The sequence below is a fragment of the Cebus imitator genome, unplaced genomic scaffold (assembly GCF_001604975.1).
Source record: "Cebus imitator isolate Cc_AM_T3 unplaced genomic scaffold, Cebus_imitator-1.0 Scaffold386, whole genome shotgun sequence".
Lineage (NCBI taxonomy): Eukaryota > Metazoa > Chordata > Mammalia > Primates > Cebidae > Cebus > Cebus imitator.
In genome coordinates, this window is record NW_016107701.1 from 729,388 (window position 1) to 753,374 (window position 23,987).

At 47.6% G+C, this 23,987-nt stretch overlaps 1 protein-coding gene across 3 annotated transcripts in view; it reads right to left on the minus strand.

Moving 5' to 3' along the window:
• The window catches only part of DAPK2 (death associated protein kinase 2), a 125,531-nt gene extending 105,827 nt beyond the window's left edge, over positions 1–19,704 (minus strand). For 2 of the 3 annotated variants that reach the window (XM_017508117.1, XM_017508115.2), the window contains exons 1-2: positions 19,469–19,704; positions 12,642–12,739 (exon numbers count right to left, since the gene is read on the minus strand). In XM_017508117.1, the coding sequence (XP_017363606.1) occupies positions 12,642–12,733 (92 nt within the window). In that variant the 5' untranslated portion in view covers positions 12,734–12,739; positions 19,469–19,704. Of the gene's footprint in view, positions 1–12,641; positions 12,740–18,407; positions 18,583–19,468 lie in introns of all 3 variants that reach the window. The other variant, XM_017508119.2, reaches the window with a different exon arrangement.
• Between the last annotated feature and the right edge of the window lie 4,283 nt (positions 19,705–23,987).

A 23,987-nucleotide genomic window follows, 5' to 3' on the forward strand; every position in this document is an offset into this window, starting at 1 on the left:
AAAAAAAAAAAAAAAAAGAAAAGAAAAGAAAAAAATGACATGCAAACATCATGAAGAAAAGTAAAGTACAGGAAAGAAGATTTGAAATAAAGGGGAAAATACAGAAACCTATGACTAGTTTAAATTTCCCTTTGGTGAAAATGTTAATATATCTTTACAAAACTCACTACCAAAAATACATGAAAACAATGAAACAGCATTTACAAAGCCACAAGGAAATAAGTACATGCTGATGACACTGTAAAGTGATTCAGTATTTCTAGTTTCAACCATGAAGCAAATCAGTTATAACCTTTCACCTGGCACGCAACCTCTGGGAATACACCCAACCAAAATAATGCAGAGAGGAAATTAAACAAGTATGTTCACGGAAACACCAATATTTCTAAAAGTGTGAAGCAACAGGGGAAAGTTAAGTAAATTGGGCATGCCTGGATAGTAGAATATTATGAAGTTAACAGATGTGTATGAACTGTATCTATTTATTTATTTATTTATATTTTTTTGAGATGGACTCTCACTGTGTTGCCCAGGATGAAGTGCAGTGGTGCGATCTCAGCTCACTGCATCCTCCACCTGCCAGGTTCAAATGATTCCCTGGCCTCAGCCTCCTGAATAGCTGGGATTACAGGCATCACTACCATGCCCAACTAATTTTTGTATTTTTATTAGAGATGGGGTTTCTCCATGTTGGCCAGGCTGGTCTCAAAATCCTGACCTCAGGTAACCTACCTGCCTCGGCCTCCCAAAGTGCTGGGATTACAGGAGTGAGCCACTGCTCTCGGCTCTATTTTTTTTAATAGTCCGGTAGTCTTCAAAAATGTTGGTGTCATGAAAGTCAAAGAAAGGCTGTTCTGGATTAAAGGAGACTGGAGAGATACGACAATAAGATGCAACCCATGATCCTGCCCTGGATCTTTCACTACAAGGAGAAAAACTGCTATAAAGAACATGAATAAGAAAATCCATTAAATTAAAGCAAGAGTGATAACAGGTAAAAATATTATATCGGTATTAAATGTCCTCTATTTGTAACTGTACAGTGGTTATGAAATAGAACGTCCATGTACTTAATACTTCACTAGGAGATCAATAGTGAAGTATTAAGAGGTGAAGAGGCATAATGTCAGCAATCTATTCTCAAATGATTCAGAAACTAGGATGGATGGATGAGTGGGTGGCTAGGTAGGTAGATAGGTAGGTAGGTAGGTAGGTAGACAGACAGATAATCCACAGACGAAAAGAAGGAGGAAAGGAGGCAGATAGAAAAGGGGAAAGAGAGAGAGAGATGACAAAATGTTAAAAACTGGTGCAAATCTAGGACAAGGGTATATGGGAGTTTTGTTATTCTCACAACTTTTTCCCCACATTTGAAATTATTTCAAAACAAAAATATTTTTAAGTATATGAACTCTGGATACGTGGAAAGGTACATATTCAAAAACAGTGTGGAATCCAAAAACAGCAACCCAACACAAAATGTACACACTAGCATTAAATAAGTAGAAAAGCAAGACTATCCAGAAGATACAGGCACATGGTGGTTTCCATTTCCCCTACAGAAGCACTGCCCCCCCCACCCACCCACCCCTCCACAGCTCTTACAGTTTTCATAATGCAGACAGAGTTCAATGAGACCTACCCCTTAGGGCAAGCGATTTGCACTGTGTGCTGAGCTTCTAACTCAAGCCTGTGCAATGCAGCCACTTTGTTTGAGTGGCTTTGTGCTTTGTTTTCCTAACAATGGGTGATGAAAGCGCCTCCCTCTCTCATCCACAGCCTCTGTCACCCAGGGCCCCTTGCAGTCGTCAGTCCTCCTGGCAGCCCCATCCCTTCACCCTCTCCACGTGCCCTCTTGCCCAAGCCTGGGCTTCTGCTCCTCGGTCGTGGCAGAGCCCTCATCCTTGACATGGTTACTGGCCTCGCTCCTGGATTAGGCTCTGCCCCACCTAGGGTGATGGCTTCGTCCACTGATCTCCTTGCACATGTTTTTGTTTTGGGTCCTGCTATTAGCACTCGGCATAGTCCATCTCATTTCATTTGCTTAGGAGGAGAGTACTCCTGCACCCCAGCTGAGCCTCAGCAATTCTGGGGCAAGGCCCGAGACCTAAGTCTCCTCCCCCACACAGAGTGGGTGCCCAAGAATATGAATCGTTGACTGTGATAGTGACCTACAGCACAGAAATGCATGTACTCATGAGCTCCTTTACACACACATCCACACACACCCACTAACCTTTGAGAAACCACCAGCTTGTCTTGGGTGCAGCTGTGGCAGAGAAGGCTTCCTTGCTACTATCCAAGTACGTCTAGGCCAGGCCTAGGAAGCTCTCAAGTCTACAGCATGAGTGACAAGAGACCACTGTACTATACTGTTTTGCATTCGGCCAGCTCACAGTTCCCTACACCCCTCAGGAGGACCAGGATAGAGAGCCCCTTGCTGACACCCCTCATTCTAAAGTCTATCGTGTGGCTGGATGCAATGGCTCACGCTTATAATCCCAGCACTTTGGGAGGCTGAGGTGGGTGGATCATGTGAGGTCAGGAGTTCAAGACCAGCCTGGCCAACATGGTGGAACCCTGTCTCTACTAAAAATACTAAAATTAGTTGGGCGTAACAGGTGCCTGTAATCCCAGCTACTTGGGAGGCTGAGGCAAGAGAATTGCTTGAACCTGGGACACAGAGGTTGCAGTGAGCCGATATCAAACCACTGCACACCAGCCTGAGTGACAGTGAAACTCCACCTCAAAAAACAAAAAGCAAAAACCAAAGTCTGCTGTGGTATCGACAGGACCAGAGATTATGTAAATGCCATACTCTTGGCACCTCAATGTTGAAAGGCTGCTGGCTCCCCTCACCTGCCTCTCCTGCCTCTCCTGTTTCTGGCCACTCTCCAATCTTGAACTGGGCCATAGTCCCGTGGCTACAAGTCTCATGGGTATAAGAACCTCATCAAGGCCGTAGGATGGAATCTCACCAAGGTAATTTGGTGGCCTTGTGTGGTCCTCACTACCACCCTATACAGAGAATGGATATATCTGCCCTGTCTCCCTTCCTTCCCTTCCAGCCCCTTTTACTGCAAACTCTTTGATGCCCCCACCCCTACTCACCCTAAACTACCCTGAGCCCTGGGCCTCTACTGGAATAGATGACCTCTGAAGAATCTCCTGGATTGACTTTTATTAAATTGTAGAATTAGGTTGAGGTGAGAAGATCACTTGAGGCTGGGAGGTCAAGATCAGCCTGGGCAATATAGTGAGACACCCATTTCTGCAAAAAAAAAAAAAATTAAAATTATCAAAGTCTAGGGCATTTTCCTATAGCCCTAGCTACTCAGGAAGCTAAGGTGGAAGAATTGCTTGAGCCAGGGAGGTTGAAGCTGCAGTGAGCTGTGATTGTGCCACTGCATTCTAGCCTGGGCAAGAGAGTAAGACCCTATCTCAATATGTATGTGTGTATATATATATATATATATATATATATATATATATACACACACACACACACACACACACATACACACACACACAGATAGATATGGAATTAGCATAGTATAATAGTGTATGAGATTTGTAATCTGACAGACCTAGGATGGAATCCTGACTGTCCTGTTCGGACTGTGTGACCATATATCTCTGGGTCTCATTGTCCTCACCTGTGAAATGGGAATGTGATCTAAGTCCCACTGTTCTGAAAGGGTGGGGAGTACTCAGCACAGACACTCACAGGAGGGCAGCAGTTTTTTTTTGTTTGTTTGTTTTGTTTTTCGAAACAGGGTCTTGCTCTGTCACCCAGGCTGGAGTGTAGTGATATAATCACAGCTCACTGCAGCTTCAACCACCCAGGCTCAAGCAATCCTCCTATTTCATCCTCCCAAATAGCTGGGACTACAGGCGTGCGCCACCATGCCTGGCTAATTCTCTATGTTTTGCAGAGATGGGGTCTCACATATGTTGCCCTGACTGGTCTCAAACTCCTGGGCTCAAGCAATCCTCTCACTTTGTCCTCCCAGAGTGTTGGGATTACAGGCGTGAGCCACCATGCACGCTACAATAGTAGATTCTTAACGTATGTCAGTCATTTTCACTTTCCCAGCAACAGGAAATACAAGCAAGTGTGTGTGTGATCGGAGAGGCACAAAAATCCCAGGCCAGGGCAGCAAACAGGGCTTTACCCAGAGGAAGTTTCTGGTTTTTATTTCTGACTTTCTATGAGATTTTCTGTGTCATACAGAGTCCAATTTCCCACTTGTCATCTCCTTGATAAGGTAGGTTCATATTTCTTGAACCAGTTTCCTAAAATTTTGGAGACTGAGTTTCTTCATCTATAAAATGGGAATAATAACTACGTCACAGGGTGTTATGAGAATTAAACGTAATAATGTATGTCCAGTAAATGGAAGTAAATTTTGTGTTTTGTATCTCGCTTGTGTTCGGGGAATCCTGGGCATTCATGAATTCCAGGGTTTATGAGGGCTGTGGGCTTGTTTGGCTGAGGTTTTCTACCTTAGATTTAAATTTAACTCAAGGCAGATCCCAGATGCTCTGCAGTTAACTTATGGGTGTCTGTGGGTGTTAAACACTTGTCAAGCATAAAAGGCCTGGGCTGGACACCACAGCAGAGGAGATGGATGGGAAGGTTTCACCATGCCCAGCCTGGAGAAACCTTCAGTACAGCAGGGAAGATGACAGGAAAACCCTATGTGTAACATGAGGTATGATGAGAGACGTGGCCCAGAATAAGAGGTAATTAAATCTGACAGAAGGGATTAGGGTGGATGGGGCAGGACATGGCAGGCTTTGTCAGAGTGACTGTGTTTGATCTGGACCTTGACGAAAAAGTATAATTTTTCCAAGAGTGAGGAAACAGCAAGAACAAAGATAAGTCACATACGTTTTTGAGGTCTCTGGCCTCTGTCTCAGTGCTGCAGTGATACTCCAAATAGAACAGCTCTGAACCTGCTTTCAAAGAGTTGATAAACAAGTGCAAGATGAGCATCATCTCATCACTGGCTCTCATCGGGCCATTAGCGCCGCTCTCCCCAGCCTCTCCAATCTGCTGCTGTAGCTTGCCATTTGGGGGAATGTGAACTACGTGCAAATGGGTGTGCCACAGTAGTTACAAAGAGCAGGAGGTCTGTGGGTATAAGAGACACCCCTGCAAAGATTAGTAGACAAGATTCAGAAATAAAAATAGCCAGGCGTGATGGCTCACACCTATAATCCCAGCGCTTTGGGAGTCCAAAACAGGAGGATTGCCTGAGCCCAGGAGTTCAAGACTAGCCTGGGTAACACAGTGAAGCCCTAACTCTACAAAAAATTTAAACTTTAGGTGGGCCTGGTGGCTCATGCCTGTAATCCTAGCACCTTGGGAGGCTGAGGTGGGCAGATCACCTGAGATCAAGACTTTGAGACCAGCCTGACCAACATGGTGAAACCTCGTTTCTACTAAAAGTACAAAATTTAGCCAGGCATGGTGGTACACACCTGTAATCCAAGCCACTCAGGAGGCTGAGGCATGAGAATTGCTTGAACCCAGGATGCAAAGGTTGTAGAGAGCCAAGATTGCACCACTGCACTCCATCCTGGGCAAGAGAGCAAGATTCCACCTCAAAAAAAATTTGTTTTTTAATTAACTGGGCATGGTGGCACATGCCTGTGATCCCAGCTACTTAGGAGGATGAGGTGGGAGGATTGCTTGAGCCCAGGAAGTCGAGGATGCCCAGCCATGATTGAGCCACTGTTCTCCAGCCTGAGTGACAGAGAGACCCCACCAGAGAGACCCAAGAGAGAGACAGGGAGAGAGGGAGAGAGGAAAAGAGAGAGAGAGGGGAAGGAAGGAAAGAGGGAAGGAAGGAGGGAAGGAAAGAATGAGGGAAAGAAGGAGGGAGGGAGAGAGAGAGGGAGGGAGGGAGGGAGGGAAATAGCTGCTGGGTTAAGATTGCTCATCTTTTATTGCCTTAAATTGTCTTCTTAAATGTATTAATTTAAAAAACTATTCATCCACAATAAGTCTTACATATCTATCTGCACTGCTATAAAGAGATATTCAACAGATTTTATTAAGTGAGAAAAGCAGGTTGTAGATGGTTATGGTCGTGTAGTCCCACCTGGGTCCACACACACACACTTGCTTAACTTAGGTTCTGACGGGCAACAGAAGAAAATTACCATCCAAGTTTCCTGTGGGGTGTGAGACTCGGAGAGAGGGCAGAAGGAGTTCTACCTTTTACTTTTTACACTTCATAACTTTATGACATCCACCTTGAATAACTTCTATAAATAAACAACATCTTTTTTATTTAAAAAGGGATGAAAAGGGTTAGTCTTAGAAGCTCTTTTGCCAAGGACTGAGATGACTAAATAGAACACCTGTGTTTGTTGTTTTCTGTAGTTCTCAAAGTGGCTAAACTAGGCTATTGAACCCAGCCTGGGTAAATTTAAGCTTCACACATTTCCTAGAGGATTTTGTTTCTTTCCCCAAAGAGGCTGTCCTGGCTAAGTTGAATATGTGATGGGTGATCTTAACCATATATACAGATGATTCCATTGGGAGACTCCAGTCTGGCTGCCCCCACCCTCATCAACATGGCTGCCCCAGGGAATCCCTTGTCCATGTTCAGGAAGGCTGAGGCTTTAATGCAGAGGCTCCTTCCCTCAGTGAAGCCTCTCATCCCCACACAAGGAGACTGAAGGGTAAGTGTCCAGCAGGGTGGCTTGCATACATGAGCCTCCTCTAAATGGTGGCAATTATATGGTTGCTGTCTTCTTCAGGGCAGAGGTGATATGTGGGGCAATGGTAACGTAAGATCCTTAAGAGAAGTGGGGGAGAAAGGTTGGATGTAGATTTAAACAAGTTCTTATCTGTTTGTTTAAACCAGCACAGTAGTTGAGAAGTTTCTGCCTTTGAGTTCTACCTCCTCTAACGCTTGTTTATGACCTTAGACAAATCATCTCCCCTCCCTGGGCCTCACTTTCCTCATCTATAAAATGGTAGATTTGGATTAAATTGTTGAAATCCACCTCAACAGTAATATCTTATGATTTTATGGTAGTATAATAAGTAAAGGAAATCTGGCTAGGCGCAGTGGCTCATGCCTGTAATCCCAGAACTTTGGGAGGCCGAGGCAAGGAGATCACCTGAGGTCAGGAGTTTGAGACTAACCTGGCCAACATGGTGAAACTCTGTCTCTACTAAAAGTACAAAAATTAGCCAGGCGTGGTGGCACATGCCTGTAATCCCAGCTACTCAGGAGGCTGAGGAAGGAGAATGGCTTCAACCCAGGAGGCGGAGGTTGCAGTGATTCAAGATTGTGGGACTGCACTACAGCCTCGGTGACAGAGTGAGACTCCATCTCAAAAAAAAAAAAAACTAAGTAAAGGAAAGGAATCAAAGGATAGGAAATAAGGAATCACTATTCATTATATGCTGCTTACATTAAATTACTTTATATCATTATGTATGCAGTAGTTGTCTACGTAGAAGTTCACAAAATCGTCAATGGGCCTACCAACTGGTACCCTCCCCCTGGGAAATACAACTCTGTCCCAAAGCCTCATCCTCCTAACTCTGATCCTACTACACTACCCTCAAGTTCAAACAGAAAAGACTCCCTTCCTTTATATTCTCTCCCACTCAGAAACCTTCCAATTAAAGGAAGAAATGACTTGGTGTCTTGTGGGTCCTTATGGTGTGGTAGCCAGAGTTCTGGGCTGGGAGTCAGACCACCAGATCCACCCTGATTCTATCACCAGTTCACCACTTCTCCTCTCTGGCCTTAGCCTCATCTATAGAATGAGGAGTTGGAGGGGTTTCTCTTTATGAGCCCTGCTCTCATATTCCCCTGCTCTCCTCTACTGGTGGCTACCAAGGCTGGGAGAGGCCAAACTCTGCAAGCCAACATTTCTCCAAACATTCCCAGAAACAGCAGACAACCTCCAGCATCCCGAGCAGGCTGGTGCCAAAAGTGTGAGCACAGCCAACTGACTGCACTCAGCGCTGGAAGCTAGAAATCAGGCAAAATATGCAGGGCCAGGGAGGGTCCCAGCAGAGTGCAGGATGCCCCAGCCAGAGTACCCTGTTTCTATCCAAAGCTTTCCTTACAAATATGCTCTTATTCATAGGATAAGGAGAGACGAAGCCTCTAAAGGAACTGGAAACATGTGGACCAGGCCAGGGCAGGAAGTTGAGTTAAAGGTTATTTATTTATTTATTTATTTAGAGACGGAGTTTTGCTCTTGTTACCCAGGCTGGAGTGCAATGGCACGATATCGGCTCACCACAGCCTCCGCCTCCTGGGTTCAGGCAATTCTCCTGCCTCAGCCTCCTGAGTAGCTGGGATTACAGGCACGCGCCACCAGGCCCAGCTGATTTTTTGTATTTTTAGTAGAGACGGGGTTTCACCATGTTGACCAGGATGGTCTCGATCTCTTGACCTCGTGATCCACCCGCCTCGGCCTCCCAAAGTGCTGGAATTCCAGGCGTGAGCCACCGCACCCGGCCAAGGTTATTTATTAATAAACTATTTTAGTTAAGGTCTAATACATAAACAGGAAAATGCCCATATGCATATATGTCTTCATATAAATACTCATAAAATGAACACACTGTGAAACACACACTCAGATCAAGAAACAGAATACGGCACCCCAGAAATCACCTTTGTGTCCCCTTCCAGTCACTAGTCCCCAAAGGAAAACCACCATTCAGACCTCTAGCACCATTGATTCCTTTTGCCTGTTATGAACTTTCACAAATGGAAGGAAGCAGTGTGCACCCTGTTGAGTCTGCCTTCCTTTGCTCCACATTACCTGTGTGAGCTTCATCCATTGTAACACGTAACAAACTGTTGTTCATTTTCATTTTTGCATAGTTAGGACTTAATGAAGAGCTATAATCAATGAGAGGGCCCTGAGTCTACCCTAGGATGCTCACTGACAATAAAGTAAGGAAGTTTATATTTAGCTCCCCAGAAATCAGAATGATCTCCCTGTTCTTCTTGCTAAAGGCTCCCACGCCTTCCTCCTAGAAGGCTGCAGAGGCAGAAGGTAGGGCCTTGACTCTCCAAACCTACTTCAAAGCCTCAGTCCATGCGCTGTTGAAGGCCAGAAGCCCTTGTTCATGAACACTTGCCCCATGCCAGCCTCTGTGAGGAACACCTAAATTGGCAACTCATTTCATCACCACAACCATGATCTAGGTAATGGTAATAATTCTGTCTTACAGCTAAGAAAGCTGAGGCTCAGAGAGGGCAAGTTGTCCTCATGTTGCACAGCTAGGACAAGGACTCAAACCCCAACTCATGAGACCCCAAAGGCCAAACCTTTCTACCACTCTGTGTTAACAGGGAATTCACCAACTGGATCTGGTCCCCACCCATGCCCCCAGCCTCATCTAACACTGCTTGCCCCTGGCTCTCTTTCCAAGGCCACGTCAGCCTCCTGCTGGCTCCCCGGGTCCTAGGTGCTTCCCTACTTCAGGGATCCTCCATGCTACTGACTTTGCTTGTGCATTTACCCCTCAGTTCTCAAATTAACAGTTACTTCCTCGGAGCAGTCTTCTCTCACCACCCAGTTGGAACTACATCCCCCATCATTCCCTTGCAGAGCATCCTTTTCTCTCATTTCTTAGCCCTTAACACACCTTATGGTGATTTATCCTGTAGCGTCCACTTGTCTAGTGCCTTTCTCCACCAGCCTCAGGGGCACAAACTGCCAGAGGACAGGACTGTATCTGTTTTGCTTTCCACTGCTCCGACAGTGCACATAGTGGAGCCTCAAAAATATGTTAAGTGAAGAACAGGAGGGCAGGAGAGAAGAATAGGACTGTTCCTTCAGAAGCCGAGTGGTCATCCAAAGGCAACTCTAGTTCTAGCCTGTTCTGTGGCCCCAGGCAAGACCTTTCCCTTCTCTGAGCCTCTATTTCCTCAACTGTCAAGTGAGAGGCCTGGAAGAGAGGACCTCTAAAGGTCTTCTAACTCATCTGACCTCTAGACCACAAATCTTAGAACCTCTGGCCACTCCAAAGGCCCCTGGTCCCTAGCCCCTGGACCTCATATGCAGCTTACTCACCTTTTGCCCCATTAGCACTTTAGAAGAGTAGGGAATGTTGGGCGTGGTGGCTCACGCCTATAATCCCAGCACTTTGGGAGGCCAAGGCGGGCAGATCACGAGGTCAGGAGTTCAAGACCAGCCTGGCCAAAATAGTGAAACCCCATCTCTACTAAAAATACAAAAATTAGCTAGGTGCGATGGTAGGTGCCTGTAATCCCAGCTACTTGGGAGGCTGAGGCAGGAGAATCGCTTGAACCCGGGAGGCAAATGTTGCAGTGACCTAGTCATTGCACTCCAGTCCGGGCAACAGTGTGACACTCCATCTAAAAAAAAAAAAAAAAAAAGAGTAGGGGAGATGAGAATCATCCCAAGACACCCCAGGCTGTGCAGTGCATGGGATATCCACACCCTGTTGCAGGTGGAGGACCAGGAAACATGAGGTCTCTTCTGGGTCTAATAGCATATGTCCTTGTGTGTGGAGTCGGGGAGAGACAAGACTAAGAAGGAATCATAAATGCAATCCCCAGGAAACTGCTTCTGCTTCCTTCTTCAGAGTCCCACCTCCAACAACTTCTCAGTTTCTCTGCCCACCCAGACTCTAGTCCAATCCAAGAATGCCCTGTTAGCATGTGTGTGGCTGCCTCACTGCCAGGGTGGAGCTCGAGGAGGGGAGAGATTGTCTGATCTTGCTCATCTTTGTACCCACAGTACTCAGCACAGACCCCTACACACAGGAAGTGGCCAAATGAGGGCACTGAATCAAGCACCATTGGCAGGGCTGGCCGTGGTCTGTTGACAAGAATGCCACCTTTCTGCTGGTGTTACCAAGGGCAGGAGAAAAATCGGAGGCAAAGAGAACCTGGCTTCCCATCCAGAGGCAGGCTCCAGCTGACCAACCCCAGCCTCTGGTCCTATGTCCTCTTCCTACCCCTTCACCAGGCCCCAGATGGGGAAAAGTCATTCCCCTCTGGGGTCTCTGCAGTTATTTGCTCCCCTACCCACCATCCAGCCAGCCAGGATAAACTCCCTGATCTTGAAGCACCTGCTGCCTGTCATTCTCTTTGGAGTGAAGCTCTTCTGGCTTTGAAGATGTTTTGTCTTTGAAAGCAAAAAAAAAAGTAAGACAACTAGTCCTGACCTAGGAGTTCTATAAAGGGAAAAGAACTCCTGTTTGCCTGTTGGATACAGTAGACACTTGTGAGAGGAAAATAAATCTTGGGGCCCCCCAAATCCCTAAGCTAAAGAGAAAAGTCAAGCTGGGACCTGCTTAGAGCCAACCTGCCTCCCATTCTATTCAAAGTCACCCCTCCGCTCACTGACATAAATGCATACCTGATCGCCTCCTTTAGAAAGGCTAATCGAAACTCCAAAGAATGCAACCATGTGTCTCTTATCTACCTATGACCTGGAAGTCCCCTCCCCATTAGAGTCTTCCCACCTTTGCTTAGAGTTACAGTTGTCCCACCCTTCCAGACCAAAGCAATATTCATCTTGCATATTTGATTGATGTCTCATGTCTCCCTAGAATGTATAAAACCAAACTGTGCTGTGACCACCTTGGGCACAGGTCATCAGGACCTGCTGAGGCTGTGTCATGGATGTGCGTCTTCAACCTTGACAAAATAAACTTTCTAAATTACCTAAGACCTGTCTGGGTCTACACACTCTAAATTCCCATGTTTTCATGCTGCAGGGTGTGTGAAGAGGTGAGGCTAGGTGTTCTGATGAGCATGTGTGAGTGTACAAGTGCCAAGCTCATGGGAGAGGGCATAACAGGTGTGCAGGTGTAAAATGGACTAGTCAGAACCTTGGCTATATCACTCACTGGCTCAGCAACTTTGGGTAACTTGCCCAAATACTGGACCACAGTTTCCTCATCTGGAAAACGAGAGAAGAAATAATGTCTATTTTTCATGCATTGTTGTGCCACTCAAACTTCAAGACTGGCGTTTTGTAATCACTACATTACCACCTAACTATTAGCAGTTGTTAGAAATGGAAGGCAAGCAAAGAGCTTCGGAAAATCTTATTTTCTATCCAAATAGTAACTATAGTACTTTCAGAGCTGATTTTCACCCTGGCTGTGTTCTGGACTCAGCAAACCAAGTAACAAAGATCCCAGGAAAACTTCATGATGGGGCTCATGTGGCTGGTTACTCAATGTAAATCCATTCTCAGGAGGATTACCTCACCTCCCATTCAGGTTCTGAGCTTAAAACAAAATCCTGGGAACCGTGGAGAATCCCAAGTAAGTCTCAGAAGAAAACCAACAAGTCAGGTCTCCATCCAGAGCCTGGGGGAGCTTTATGAAAAAAGTAACAGATCAAACAAGAATTATGAAGGTTTTCCCTGCCAGCCAGATTATGCCGAAAACACAGAAGTCAACAATTCTCATCCCTTTTACTGGCAAATCATTATTTCCAGAGCAATGACTATGTGCACAGTCACCTAGGCAGGTGAATAAATTCATTTTTAAAGCTTCCCACTGGTCCTGTGGCCCTGCCTTCCAACACCAACTGACAATTGTGTCAGAAGAAGCGTGACTTTGTCTCCCTCGGCATCCCCCAACCGCTCACACAGTCTCCTACCTCCCCAGCTCCTCTCCGATGTCATAAAAGTCCTCCACCTTCTGCTGCTTGAAGGGCTCCATGTTTGGGCTCCTCATTGAGGCCTGGGACATACAGCGCTGAAATGGGAAGAAACCTGAGGTTAGGACAGCCATCCAAATTAGCACAAGCCGAAGAGTCTAAGGCCTAAAAGTAACTGGGTGCAAGGGAGCTAATAATTTAGTAATAATCCATAGCCTCGGTTCCTCAAGAACTGCCCTGCTCAAGCCTTTTCTCACCTGCGGCTGATGATGTATGGTTCTTATTTGATTTATGTGAATTTGTCAAAGAAACAGGAAAGGAGAATTCCTTAGGTCTTCAGATCTGTCTGAAGAAGTTCAGAGAAACATCCATGATGAACTTCAACTATTTGTTTTCATTAAATTCAAAACTACTGCAAAAAGAAGCAGTTGTTGTACAGTTAATTAAAAAAAAAAAAAAAAAAAAAAAAGGCCAGGTACAGTGGCTTACACCTGTAATCCCAGCACTTTGGGAAGCTGAGGTTGGTGGATCACTTGATGTTAGGAGTTTGAGACCAGCCTGGCCAACATGGTGAAACCCCATCTTTACCAAAAATACAAAAATTTAGCCAGGCATGGTGACATATACCTGTAATCCCAGCTACTCAGGAGGAGGCTGAGGCACAAGAATCACTTGAACCTGGGAGGCAGAGGTTGCAGTGAGCTCAGATCACACCATTGCCCTCCAGTCTGGGCAACAGAGTAAACAGAGTAAAGCTTGGTCTCAAAAAAAAAAAAAAAATCACTAGCTTTAAAGCCAGAAATCCTAGGTACAAGTCCCAGTCTTGCTTGGGTAAGCCACCTAAGCTGCCAGACACTTAGTTTCCTTATCTGTAAAATGGGGCTAATACTGTAAAATCAACTTCAAGTCATGAAATTATTTTGTAAACTATAAAATGCTATTGAAAGGTAAGGAATTATCATGACCTCGGCTCCCTCAGGGGTTGTACCACCCAACTGCATGTCTGAACTAATCTGCAAACTCTCTCACTCATCACCCCCAAAATAAAGATGGGCAGGGCCAGGCGTGGTGGCTCACTCCTGTAATCCCAGCACTTTGGGAGGCCGAGGTAAGCAGATCATGAGGTCAGGAGTTGGAGACCAGCTTGATCAACATGGTGAAACCCCATCTCTATAAATATATATATATATATATATATATATATATATATATGTGTGTGTGTGTGTGTGTGTGTGTGTGTGTGTGTATGTGTGTGTGTATATACATATGTGTATATATATACACACACATATATACACATATATGTACATATATATACACACACACACACATACACATATATATGTATACACACACACACATACATACATATATATATATTTTGGAATTATATATATATATTATCTATACATTTTATATATATAATTATATATGTATAATTATATATGTATAATTATAATTATATATATAATATATATTTTGGAATTTTGAGGCAAATTCCAAAATTCCAACAGGCACCAGGACTCAAGAGCCTGAGGTGCTCATTCCAGCTTTGCCTACAACTAGCCCTGTGATCTCCTCTCTTGTCAGAGGGGCCTCAGTGTTCTCATCTGTAAAATCAAGCCAACTCTGCCTGTCCCAGGCATCTCATTGAAAGCCATAGGCCAACTCTGAGCCATGGGAGCACTTGCACTCCACCAGAAGAGGCTGTCTGAATCCTCTCCTGGGATCCCTCCGCCCCAAGGGGCTTATCCATTTCTAAGACAGCCATGTGCCACTCTGGATAACACCCCAAGAACAGGGCCCAGGACACAGACTGCAAATCACAAGAATAAAACCAGCTGCCTGTGGATATGTCTTCCAAGGGTCTTTAGCAAAGGCCCCTCCAAGCTCATTTTGGCTAGCACTGGAGCTTTCCTGCTATCTGCCAATCAGATTCCCAACCACACGTGGGCTCCATGAGCCCCAAAAGCCTATTTTCACCAGGCTGGGTGGAGGCACCATTGCATAAGGGCACATCTTATTAACGCCAAGTGGCTGGAGCTATCCTCTCAGGGGGTGTATACATTTCACCCTCTTTCCTCCACCTCAGCCCCCTGCAAACCAGAGCTGCATTACCAAGATGTTGCATGCCTCTCTCCCTTCCACCGAGGCACAAAGATGCTGAAGACCTTAAGGCAGAGCTGGCCTGGATGCCAGGGCTTACTCTCAGTGTCACCTGCCTTTTGGTGCCTAGGCTCCATCATGCATCATCTGTGCTTGGCCAGGGCTGGGGCAAGCATGAAATACTGAAAAGAGCAGACTCCAGGAGTCCCGGTTCCAGACTAGTGTGGGTGTATATTAGCCCTGTGACCCAGAGCAGGTGGGCACCCTCTCTGAACCTCATCCCCTTACCTATAAACATAGTGATACAGGCCGGGCTCAGTGGTTCATGCCTGTAATTCCCGCACTTTGGGAGGCCAAGGCAGTTGAATCACTGAGGTCAGGAGTTCTAGACTAACCAGGCCAACATGGTGAAACCCCGTCTCAACTAAAAATGCAAAAAGTAGCTGGGAGTGGTGGCAGGCACCTGTAATCCCAGCTACTCGGGAGACTGAGGCAGGAGAATCACTTGAACCCAGGAGGCAAAGGTTGCAGTGAGCTGAGATCTTGCCACTGCTCTCTAGCTTGGGCAATAAAGTGAGTGAGACTCAGTCTCAAAAACAAAAAAAGTCCTAGTGATACTATCTATATCACCTACTTCACACATCCATGTGGGGATAAGGATATAAACTACTGTACAAATAAGAAGGATGATTATTCCAGTGATTTAACCCATGCCAGGGAGTCCTCTGGCAAGTTTGGCTTGACCATAATCAGAAGCTTGGCCCACACTCACCCCCAACATCCTGGCAAATCTCCTGAGACTGGCCTAGAGGGTAAAGGGAATGCCATCTACCATCATATTTTCACTGAAAAAAGTATTATTCCAAATAAACTATTTGGGTCACGTCCTGTGGAGTGGGGTTACCAATTTCACACAGCTAGAAAAAAGCAGGAAATTCCAAAAAAAAAAAAAAAAAAAAAAAAAATCTGTTGGCAGAAACCCTGAGAGTGGTCCCAGGAACAGCTAAGATCGCCTATTTGGTGAGAGGCCAGCTCCATTTGCTGAGAGCAGGATTCAAAGAAGCCCCGGTTTCCAGCAAAATGATAAGCGTCTGCCTGGGGCTCTACATCCTGTGTGGCCAGGGGGAGGGGGCAGGTGAGGCCCCTAGGGACAAACTAGGTCCACCAGTTAGGCTTTAACTCACCTTTCCAGCCTTTGCCCCCTCCCTTACATATCCTATATTCTAGCCCAAGTTGACCTGTCCCAATCCCATAAAACTTTCACCCCTGCTATGTCTTGGCTGAAGTGGGGCTCTTGCCATGAGAGGCCTACCTGGAAAGTCCTGGAGAGTGGACAAAACTGCCCACTTCCCACAAGACCCAGCCAAACGCTCCCATCTCTGTGCGGCTCCATGATCCTTGCTCTCCCAGAAACAGATGACAATTCTCCCCCTCTTTAAGTTCCCCAAGAGTGTTCTTCACACATTTTTAAGGTTAGAGTTAATCACATTCTGGCTCGTGTCATAATCTATGTCTATGTCTAACACAGATGGGGAGAACAGATTTTGTAGTCATCACATAGGCCTGGGTTCAAATCCCAGCTCTGTCACTTACTGGCACATTGTGCTCAGCTGAGCATAGGATAACTCTTCTGAGCTTCACATCCCTTCCATGGAAAATGAACTGAAGACAATGTCTAGTGCTGGTGAGTATGTGCAGCAACTAGAGCTCTCAAACACTGCCAGGAGGGATATTCACTGGGACCACCACTTTGGAAAACTTAGGGAATTTCTTTGGATATACCTAAGAGAAACGCATGCAGATGTTTTCCCAAATGATCCACATTATAATGGTCACTGCAATGCTATTAGTAATAACTAAAAATTGGAAACAACCAAATGGTTATCAATAGAAGACTGGATAAACAAATTGAGGTACTAAACACCCAAACAATGGAATCATTATACAGCAATGAGAATTACCAAACTACTGTTACCTGCAACAACACGGACAAATCTCACAAACATGTTGAATGAAAGTAGCCAGACACAAAAACTGCATACTGTGTGATCCCGTCTAGGTAAAATTAATGCACAGTGCTAAACGTCAGAAGAGTGCTTATCCCCTCACTCAGGGGATAGCTGGAAGGGGGGCTTCTGAGGCTTCAGGGTGCCAGCAATGTTGTTTCCTGATCTGGATGGTAGTTAGATGGATATATGGGATGTATGCTTATTTTGTATGTAATCAAAATTTTACATATTTTTTAATGAGACTAACGTGAGACAAATGAGATAACCTATGTGTAATGTTTTAAATGGTCCCTGGATGATGTGAATTCCTTCCCTGCTCCCTGTGTCTTAGAGCCCCATAAGGGCAAGAATTGTGGCATTCTCACCTCTGTCCCCTTGTCGTAGGCTAGTAGACGGCAGGCACTCCATTAGTTTTGGCTGATTTGAATTTAGTGCCCCAGCCTCCTTTCTCAAGGCTGCTGCTCAGATGCTCATTAGGTAAAACAACTGATCGCCACTTCAAGCGCTTTCCTAACACCCCTTCCAAGGTGAATTTGCATTTTACCAGCTCAGATACAAACTAAAGGGGAGAAACTGAGGTGGAATTATAGTCACCAACCAGGACCCAAAGAAGGACCCAGAGGCACAGGGACCTTTCCAGCCTCAAAAAGCGGGAACGACATGGCAGAGGGGAGGCACACAGTTACTACTTTTGGCCAGAGGCACGGGCCATCAGCTTCAGACGCTCCCAGGATGATACCCTCCTTAATGCTCACATTTCTCCTGATGGAGTCCTTGGAATTCACATTCCTGCCTACAACTCTAATACCAGGCAACACTTCAGGGGCTGACACAGATTTCCTAGAACCCCACAGAAAGAGATCTCACAGATCATCTATTTAGAGATTTTTAGATCTGCTTCAGGATCACCAGGGTGAGAAGGGGAGGCCAGAGCTGTTCCATGTTATCCAAAGTATATTTTGGGGTTCTGGGTAAGAATTCAGTGTGAAACAGAAGTTTGAAAAACTGCTATCTAGTCTAACCCACTTGTTTTCACAAGAGGAAACTGAGATCCAGACAGGGGAAAGGACTGGCTGAACATCACACGGCTGACCCATCCAGGTCCTCTTCCCAAGCCTTCTTCTGTTGATAGCCACCCCAACCTCTCCAAGATGGCACCGGGTTTGGTGAAGTCAGTGGCCTCCTGAGGGACAAGCTAGGAGGAGGCGTCCAGGGCTGGAAGATCAACTCATAGGAAACTCTCAACACTCACGAAGCCCTCTCACCTACTGACCCATCTCACTCTGCAAAGTGAACTCTCTCAGTTCCTCACCCCACCTCACCCAGTGCAAGTGAGTGAAACAAGACCACAGCAAGAGGGCAGGCAATGGTTGGGCATTCCTAATGGGGGTGGGTGTGATGAGACACACAACTGTCTACATTCCAGGCTCTGACCCATCACGGTCTCTGATGAGGAAGCTGAGGCTTGCAGAAGGTCAGCCACCTGCATAAGTTGACACAAGAAAAACTTGGTGGCTCTGGCAAAGGCCAGCTCCCTTGGGAAGCCTGCTTGTTCATCCCACAGCTAACAATTTGGGAGTCCTCAGGGAGGTGGACAGGGCTGGTGCAGGTCTCATTCCTGCAACCAGGAACTTACCCCAGAGGAGCGGACCTCCAAGCCACATCCACACACCCCTAAGGCCCCTGCCCAAGTCTCCTCGGAAGCTGCTGAATTATCCGTGGTGCCATTGAGATGAGTGGTTTGGGGAAGAACAGGGCTCTGAAGTTAGCTGTGAAGAGGCCAACGAGCCAGAGCCTCTCAGTCAACAGGATTCTCCCAGGAATACCTTACACACAGGCAGTTGGGAAACAGTGTCGAAAACCAGAGTGCCTGCCCTCCACCTTGGATTTCAGGGTACAGATGTCAGGCACTGCCCTTACGCTTGCCGCCCAAGCCTTCCCACCTGCCTCTGTGGGAGCCAGCTATGGTGTCCTCTATTCCGGTGTGCACCCCTACCTTACCATTAATTATCTGCACGGCCTCAATGAAGCTCACCTCTCCGGGGCTCGTTTTCTCTTTTGTAAAGTAAGAATACCAATTTCCACCATGCAGTTATGGTGAGGGTTGGCCAGGCCTATGCAGGCCTTGAGACCTCCACAATGCCTAGCCCAGAGTCCTAGTCAACTGTTGGGACCCAACCTGCAGCACACCTCCTGGCCACCCCCGGGCCCACCCTAGCTCTGTCCCAGTTTGGGGCACCTGACGGCGGGGACCACAGCTTCATTCGGCCCCACAGGAGGCTCGGACATCTGAGCACCCTCCTCGCATCACCTCCTCGTGCCAGGTGGGGGCAGGAGGTGAGGGAGGAGGCCCAAGCTGAGAAGACTTGGCCGGGAGCCGGGCGTGCTCTGCCCGTTACAAGGGGCCTCACTTGATGGACGTCTGTCTCCCATCTCCCTGGGGTGCTTGGCTCTGCCTGCTGCCCCCACCCTGTCTCCCAGGCCAAAGTGCCAGGCTCCAGAGGGCGCCCCGGGGCAGCAGCGGGCAGCTCCCGCGCTCAGGTGCCGGCCACAATGCCCCGGGCCACAGCGTCAGACACCGCAGCGGCGGGCCCGGGATCTGCGAGCTAGTGCCCCGGATCTCTTTGCCCGGCCAGCCCCAGCCCCGGGTGCTGCTGCCGTCGGGCCACAGCTCGGTCCCGCCCGTCGAGCCCGCAGACGGGCGCTACTCACGGCGGGAGGCTGCGCTGCGGCGGGCACTGGGGACGCTGCGGGGTGCGCTGGGCTCGGCTGGGTCGGCAGTCCTCTCCTCCTTGAGCGCCCGGCGCCCGCCAGCCGAGCAGCCGAGGAGCCGAGGGGGCGGAGCGGCCAGCCCCGTCCCAGGCGCCGGCTGGAGGCGCGCCCAGCTGCCCCTGACGGGGCTCGGGGCGCCCCCTGCTGGAGCCCCCTCCGGACCTCCCCGGGGCGAGGTCCCAAAGCCTCCCGCCAGGTGGCGGACCCCTTAGGGCTTCGAGGATCCGGGGCAAGCGGGGAGAGCCGGTGCCAAGACTCTCCGCGCGTCCCTACCAGGTCTGACGCGCACATCCTGTGTGGCCTTGGGCAAGTCGGCTACCCTCTCCGGGCCTTATCTGGAAATAGAATTGAACGAACTTATACGTGTGATAGGGTCTGGCACAATCCTCGGAAAACAGCACTGCGTGCTCCTCTCCTCACCACACACACCGTGAGCCAGGAAGCCCCACTGGGCCGCCTCCTCCCTCCCAGCCAGAGCGCTCCCTGCACCGCAGACTCTCCTGGAAGCCTCACGCCCACTGTGCACAGCAGGGTGGCGGCTGCGATGAGAAAGGCCGCTCGGCTCCTCACTGCCCCCCACCCAGCCTGGGAGCGGCCCGCCCTCCTTTGCCCTTTGTCCTGGCACGGTTGGTGAGTGAAGCCCCCATCTCGCCATCACGCCTTCTCTAATAGAGGACTTGAGGGTGGATTTGTCTTCTCTGCCCTCTGCTAAAAAATCCTGGAGGAAAAAAAGAAGGAGAGTGAGGGGTGAAGGGAGAAACGAAGCGGAGAACAGAACTTAGGTCAAGTTCATTGGTCTTATTTCAAAACAAGAGGCTGTTTAGAGGAAGCAAATGAAGACCCCACCCCGCTTCCCAGAATTTCTATTCCCTAAGTCACCCACAAAGCTTCGCAAAAGGGCCTTAAATTCAGAGTCCTGCCACCAGGTTCAAAGCCCTGCGCTGCCACTCTGTATGTGTGTTCTTGGGCATGGCTCTTCATCAATAAAGTGGGAGGAACACTCCTTCCTTAGCTCCTCATGAAGCTAGGGTGAGGCTGAGATGAGATGGAGTGTGTAAGATGCACCTAGAGGACCTCAACCCGTGTAAGCACACACACACCCTTCAGCCTTTTGGACACTAGGACAAATACAGATGGACCCCACCACCCAGCTGAGCAGTGCCTCAGCATCCAGGACATCCTCGGGAAAGAGTTCCTTGTTTATAAACTTCATCATAATCCAGAACAGTGCTGTCTGTGAGCCTCCTCTCCTAAGAGCACCATGATACATAGACATCCAAGACCAGAGGTGACTTGGACACCCACTAGGGGAAGGACACCCACTGGTGAAGTTTCACCAACATGAGGAGTCCCCTGCCAAGCTATCCCTAAACACCTCTTCCTCCATTTCCACTTACCTTTCACTGGTGACAAACCATTACCACCAGCCTTGGTGGCACAGGACAACAATTTCATTATGTTCATGAGTTCCGAGGGACAGAAGTTGAGACAGCACAGTGTGTATGACTTATTTCTGCCCTGCAGTGTCTGGGATTTCAACTGGGAACACCTGAATAGCTGGGGGTTTAAATCATCTGGAGGCTTCTCCATTCCCATACCCAGTAATGAATCCAGGGCTGGGCTCAGCTGACCCTGCTGATTACCTACATGTGGCCTCTCCATCTCTGTCCCTCAAGCCTCATGCTTAATATCTCATTTTCAGCAACAACAGCCCCTTGCATGAGTCAAAAGAGACCTTCTTGGGTTTAGCAATTGACAAGTTAGAGTCCATTGCAGCTGGAAGGGTCATTGTCAATCAACCCATCCAGCCTGGCCACTTTTCAGAGGAGGAAACTTAGGCTCAGAGAAGGGAAGTGACGTGCCCAACATCACACAGCTGGTGAGAGACAGAGCTAGGATTAGAATCTAGATTCTCAGTCTGGTGCTCCTTCCACTGTACTTGCCAAAATGCAACTACCTTGGGAGGTACCATCTGGAGATACATCTCATGCTTGAGGTTGAGTGGGTTCATTGGACCCTCACCTGGCAGCGACAGGGCACTGAACACAGGACCAAGGTGGCCATCAGTAGAAAAGGGGAGGCCCCAAGGACAGTGACAAAGAAGACACCAACTCCAGAATGAAGCCAGGGGCAGTCCATGTCTTAAGAGCTAAGAATTATGCAACTCAGCTCCAGTTTTTGCATGGTTCCCACTGCTGACCAAATCAAGTGTAAATGCCTCACCCTAGCATGTAAGGCTCCAACCTGCATTTTCCTGCTGTGTCTGCACATTCTCTTCCCTCCTCTGCATGCACATCCAGCTCTTTTGTCAGGTTGGATTATTGGCAGTTCCTGCCTCCATGATTTTGTTTGTTTCCACTACCACTCCCCTCATCCCATTCTACAAAATCTTATCTATGATCTAAAGGCCTTCTAAAGTATCATGTCTTCCACAGAAAACTTCCCTGGTCTGCCTTCTAAATACCTCTTCTTTGAACCCCACCACTCCTGGTTGGTACCTCTCTTGTCATCCTCCTTCCTCTATTTTAATTGTGATTAGTGTCCACGTCTCTTTTTCTCAAGGACAAGTACAATGTCTCATCCATCTTTGAGCCCATATGATGCTTGATATCCTAAACCCAGTAAAGGTTTGTTAAACTGAGTTAAGGAAGGTAAATATCACAAGATAAGGGACCATAGCTGTTTTGTTTTCTATTGTCCCCTAAGAGCACCCAAATACCTGGCACTTCCTTCAGGTGCTTCACTTCTAGGAAGACGTCATTATCTTCTTTTACATATGATGAAACTGAGGCTTGGGGAAGTTGATTTGCCCAAACTCAACCAATTTGTAAGTGGCTGAGCTGTGACGTGAATCTTGCCTACTGGTCTCCAAAGCTGTTCCCTCTGCTGCCTTCCTTCAACTGAAACTGCCAAGATTTCTAAAACAGTGTTAATACGAGGCTTTTCAGCCCTGGCAGGAAATCAGAATACCTGTGAATAACATGGGGTGTTTAAAATCCCCCATGCTCAGACTGCACCCTACATCAATTACATCAGAACCTCTGAGGATGGGGTCTGGGTATCAGTTTTTGTTAAACTCCGCAGGTGATTCCCAATGCACAGGTTGAGACCCCATCTGTTTATGTCACAGAGACCTGCGGAAATTCTCAACCCCCTCAATGGCAAACACATTTGAGTACCTGCTTTGTACAAGACAGTCCAAGGGACTGTGAGATGGTAGAGTCACAGGAGCTCAGTGCTTCCCAGGGATGAGAATATAAGCCCATAGATAAAGATGTAACTGTGTCAGGCAGCAAAGGGCAGTAGTCACGGTGATATCCTAAAGCACACTGTGATGCCTGGCAAGTTTACAGACTCTAAAAACCTCCTGACAAGGGGTCAAGGTGGGGATTAAGATGCTGTGTGTAGGCCGGGCACGGTGGCTCAAGCCTGTAATCCCAGCACTTTGGCAGGCCGAGGCGGGTGGATCACGAGGTCAAGAAATCGAGACCATCCTGGTCAACATGGTGAAACCCCGTCTCTACTAAAAACACAAAAAACATTAGCTGGGCATGGTGGTGTGTGCCTGTAATCCCAGCTACTCAGGAGGCTGAGGCAGGAGAATTGCCTGAACCCAGGAGGCGGAGGTTGCGGTGAGCCGAGATCACGCCATTGCACTCCAGCTGGGTAACAAGAGCGAAACTCCGTCTCGGAAAAAAAAAAAAAAAAAAAAAAAAAGGGGGGGGGGGGGGGGGGGGGGGGGGGGGGGGGAGCCAGAACCCACCCATAACAAACAAAAAGGGAAAAAAAAAAAAAACCCCGTTTGGGAAAAAAAAAAAAAAAAAAAAAAAAAGATGCTGTGTGTGTTGGCCCTGGCTGATGGCACCTGGGTTGGCTTAGAGGATGGGTAGCATGAGGGCTAAATGCAGGGACTCTTGACGCCAGACTGCCTGTGTCCACGCTCAGGCATCCCAGCATGGAGCTTACGTACTGTGTGATCTAGGGCAGGCTGTTTAGAGGAATCAAATGAAGACCGCCCCCCTTCCTGGAATTCCCATCCCTAAGTCACCCACAGTGATCATTAGTCAACTCTAATGATCTCTCTGTGTCTCATTATCCCCATACGTCAAATGGAGCTTATAATAGCATTTACTTCTTGGGCTGTTGCAAGCATGCAGTTACTTTTCAATTAGATCAGTGTCTGGCACTTGGTAAAGTGCTCAATGATTATTACCTATTATTATTATTCCCTAAATGTCTGGCAGTAAGCTCCCCTGGGGAGGAAATGGATCTTATTTATCTCTGCGTCCCATCCCACCCCTAGCCTGGCCCAGATAATTGCCAAATGCAGTCTCTTGACAGTGGGTCCAGTACTGACTCTCAGGCTCTTGGCCAAGGGAACACACAGGTGATTCCTCCCCAGCGGGCTTGCCTACTGGGTGGAAGGCCGGCAGGAAGCTTCCTCCTCCCAAACTGGCCT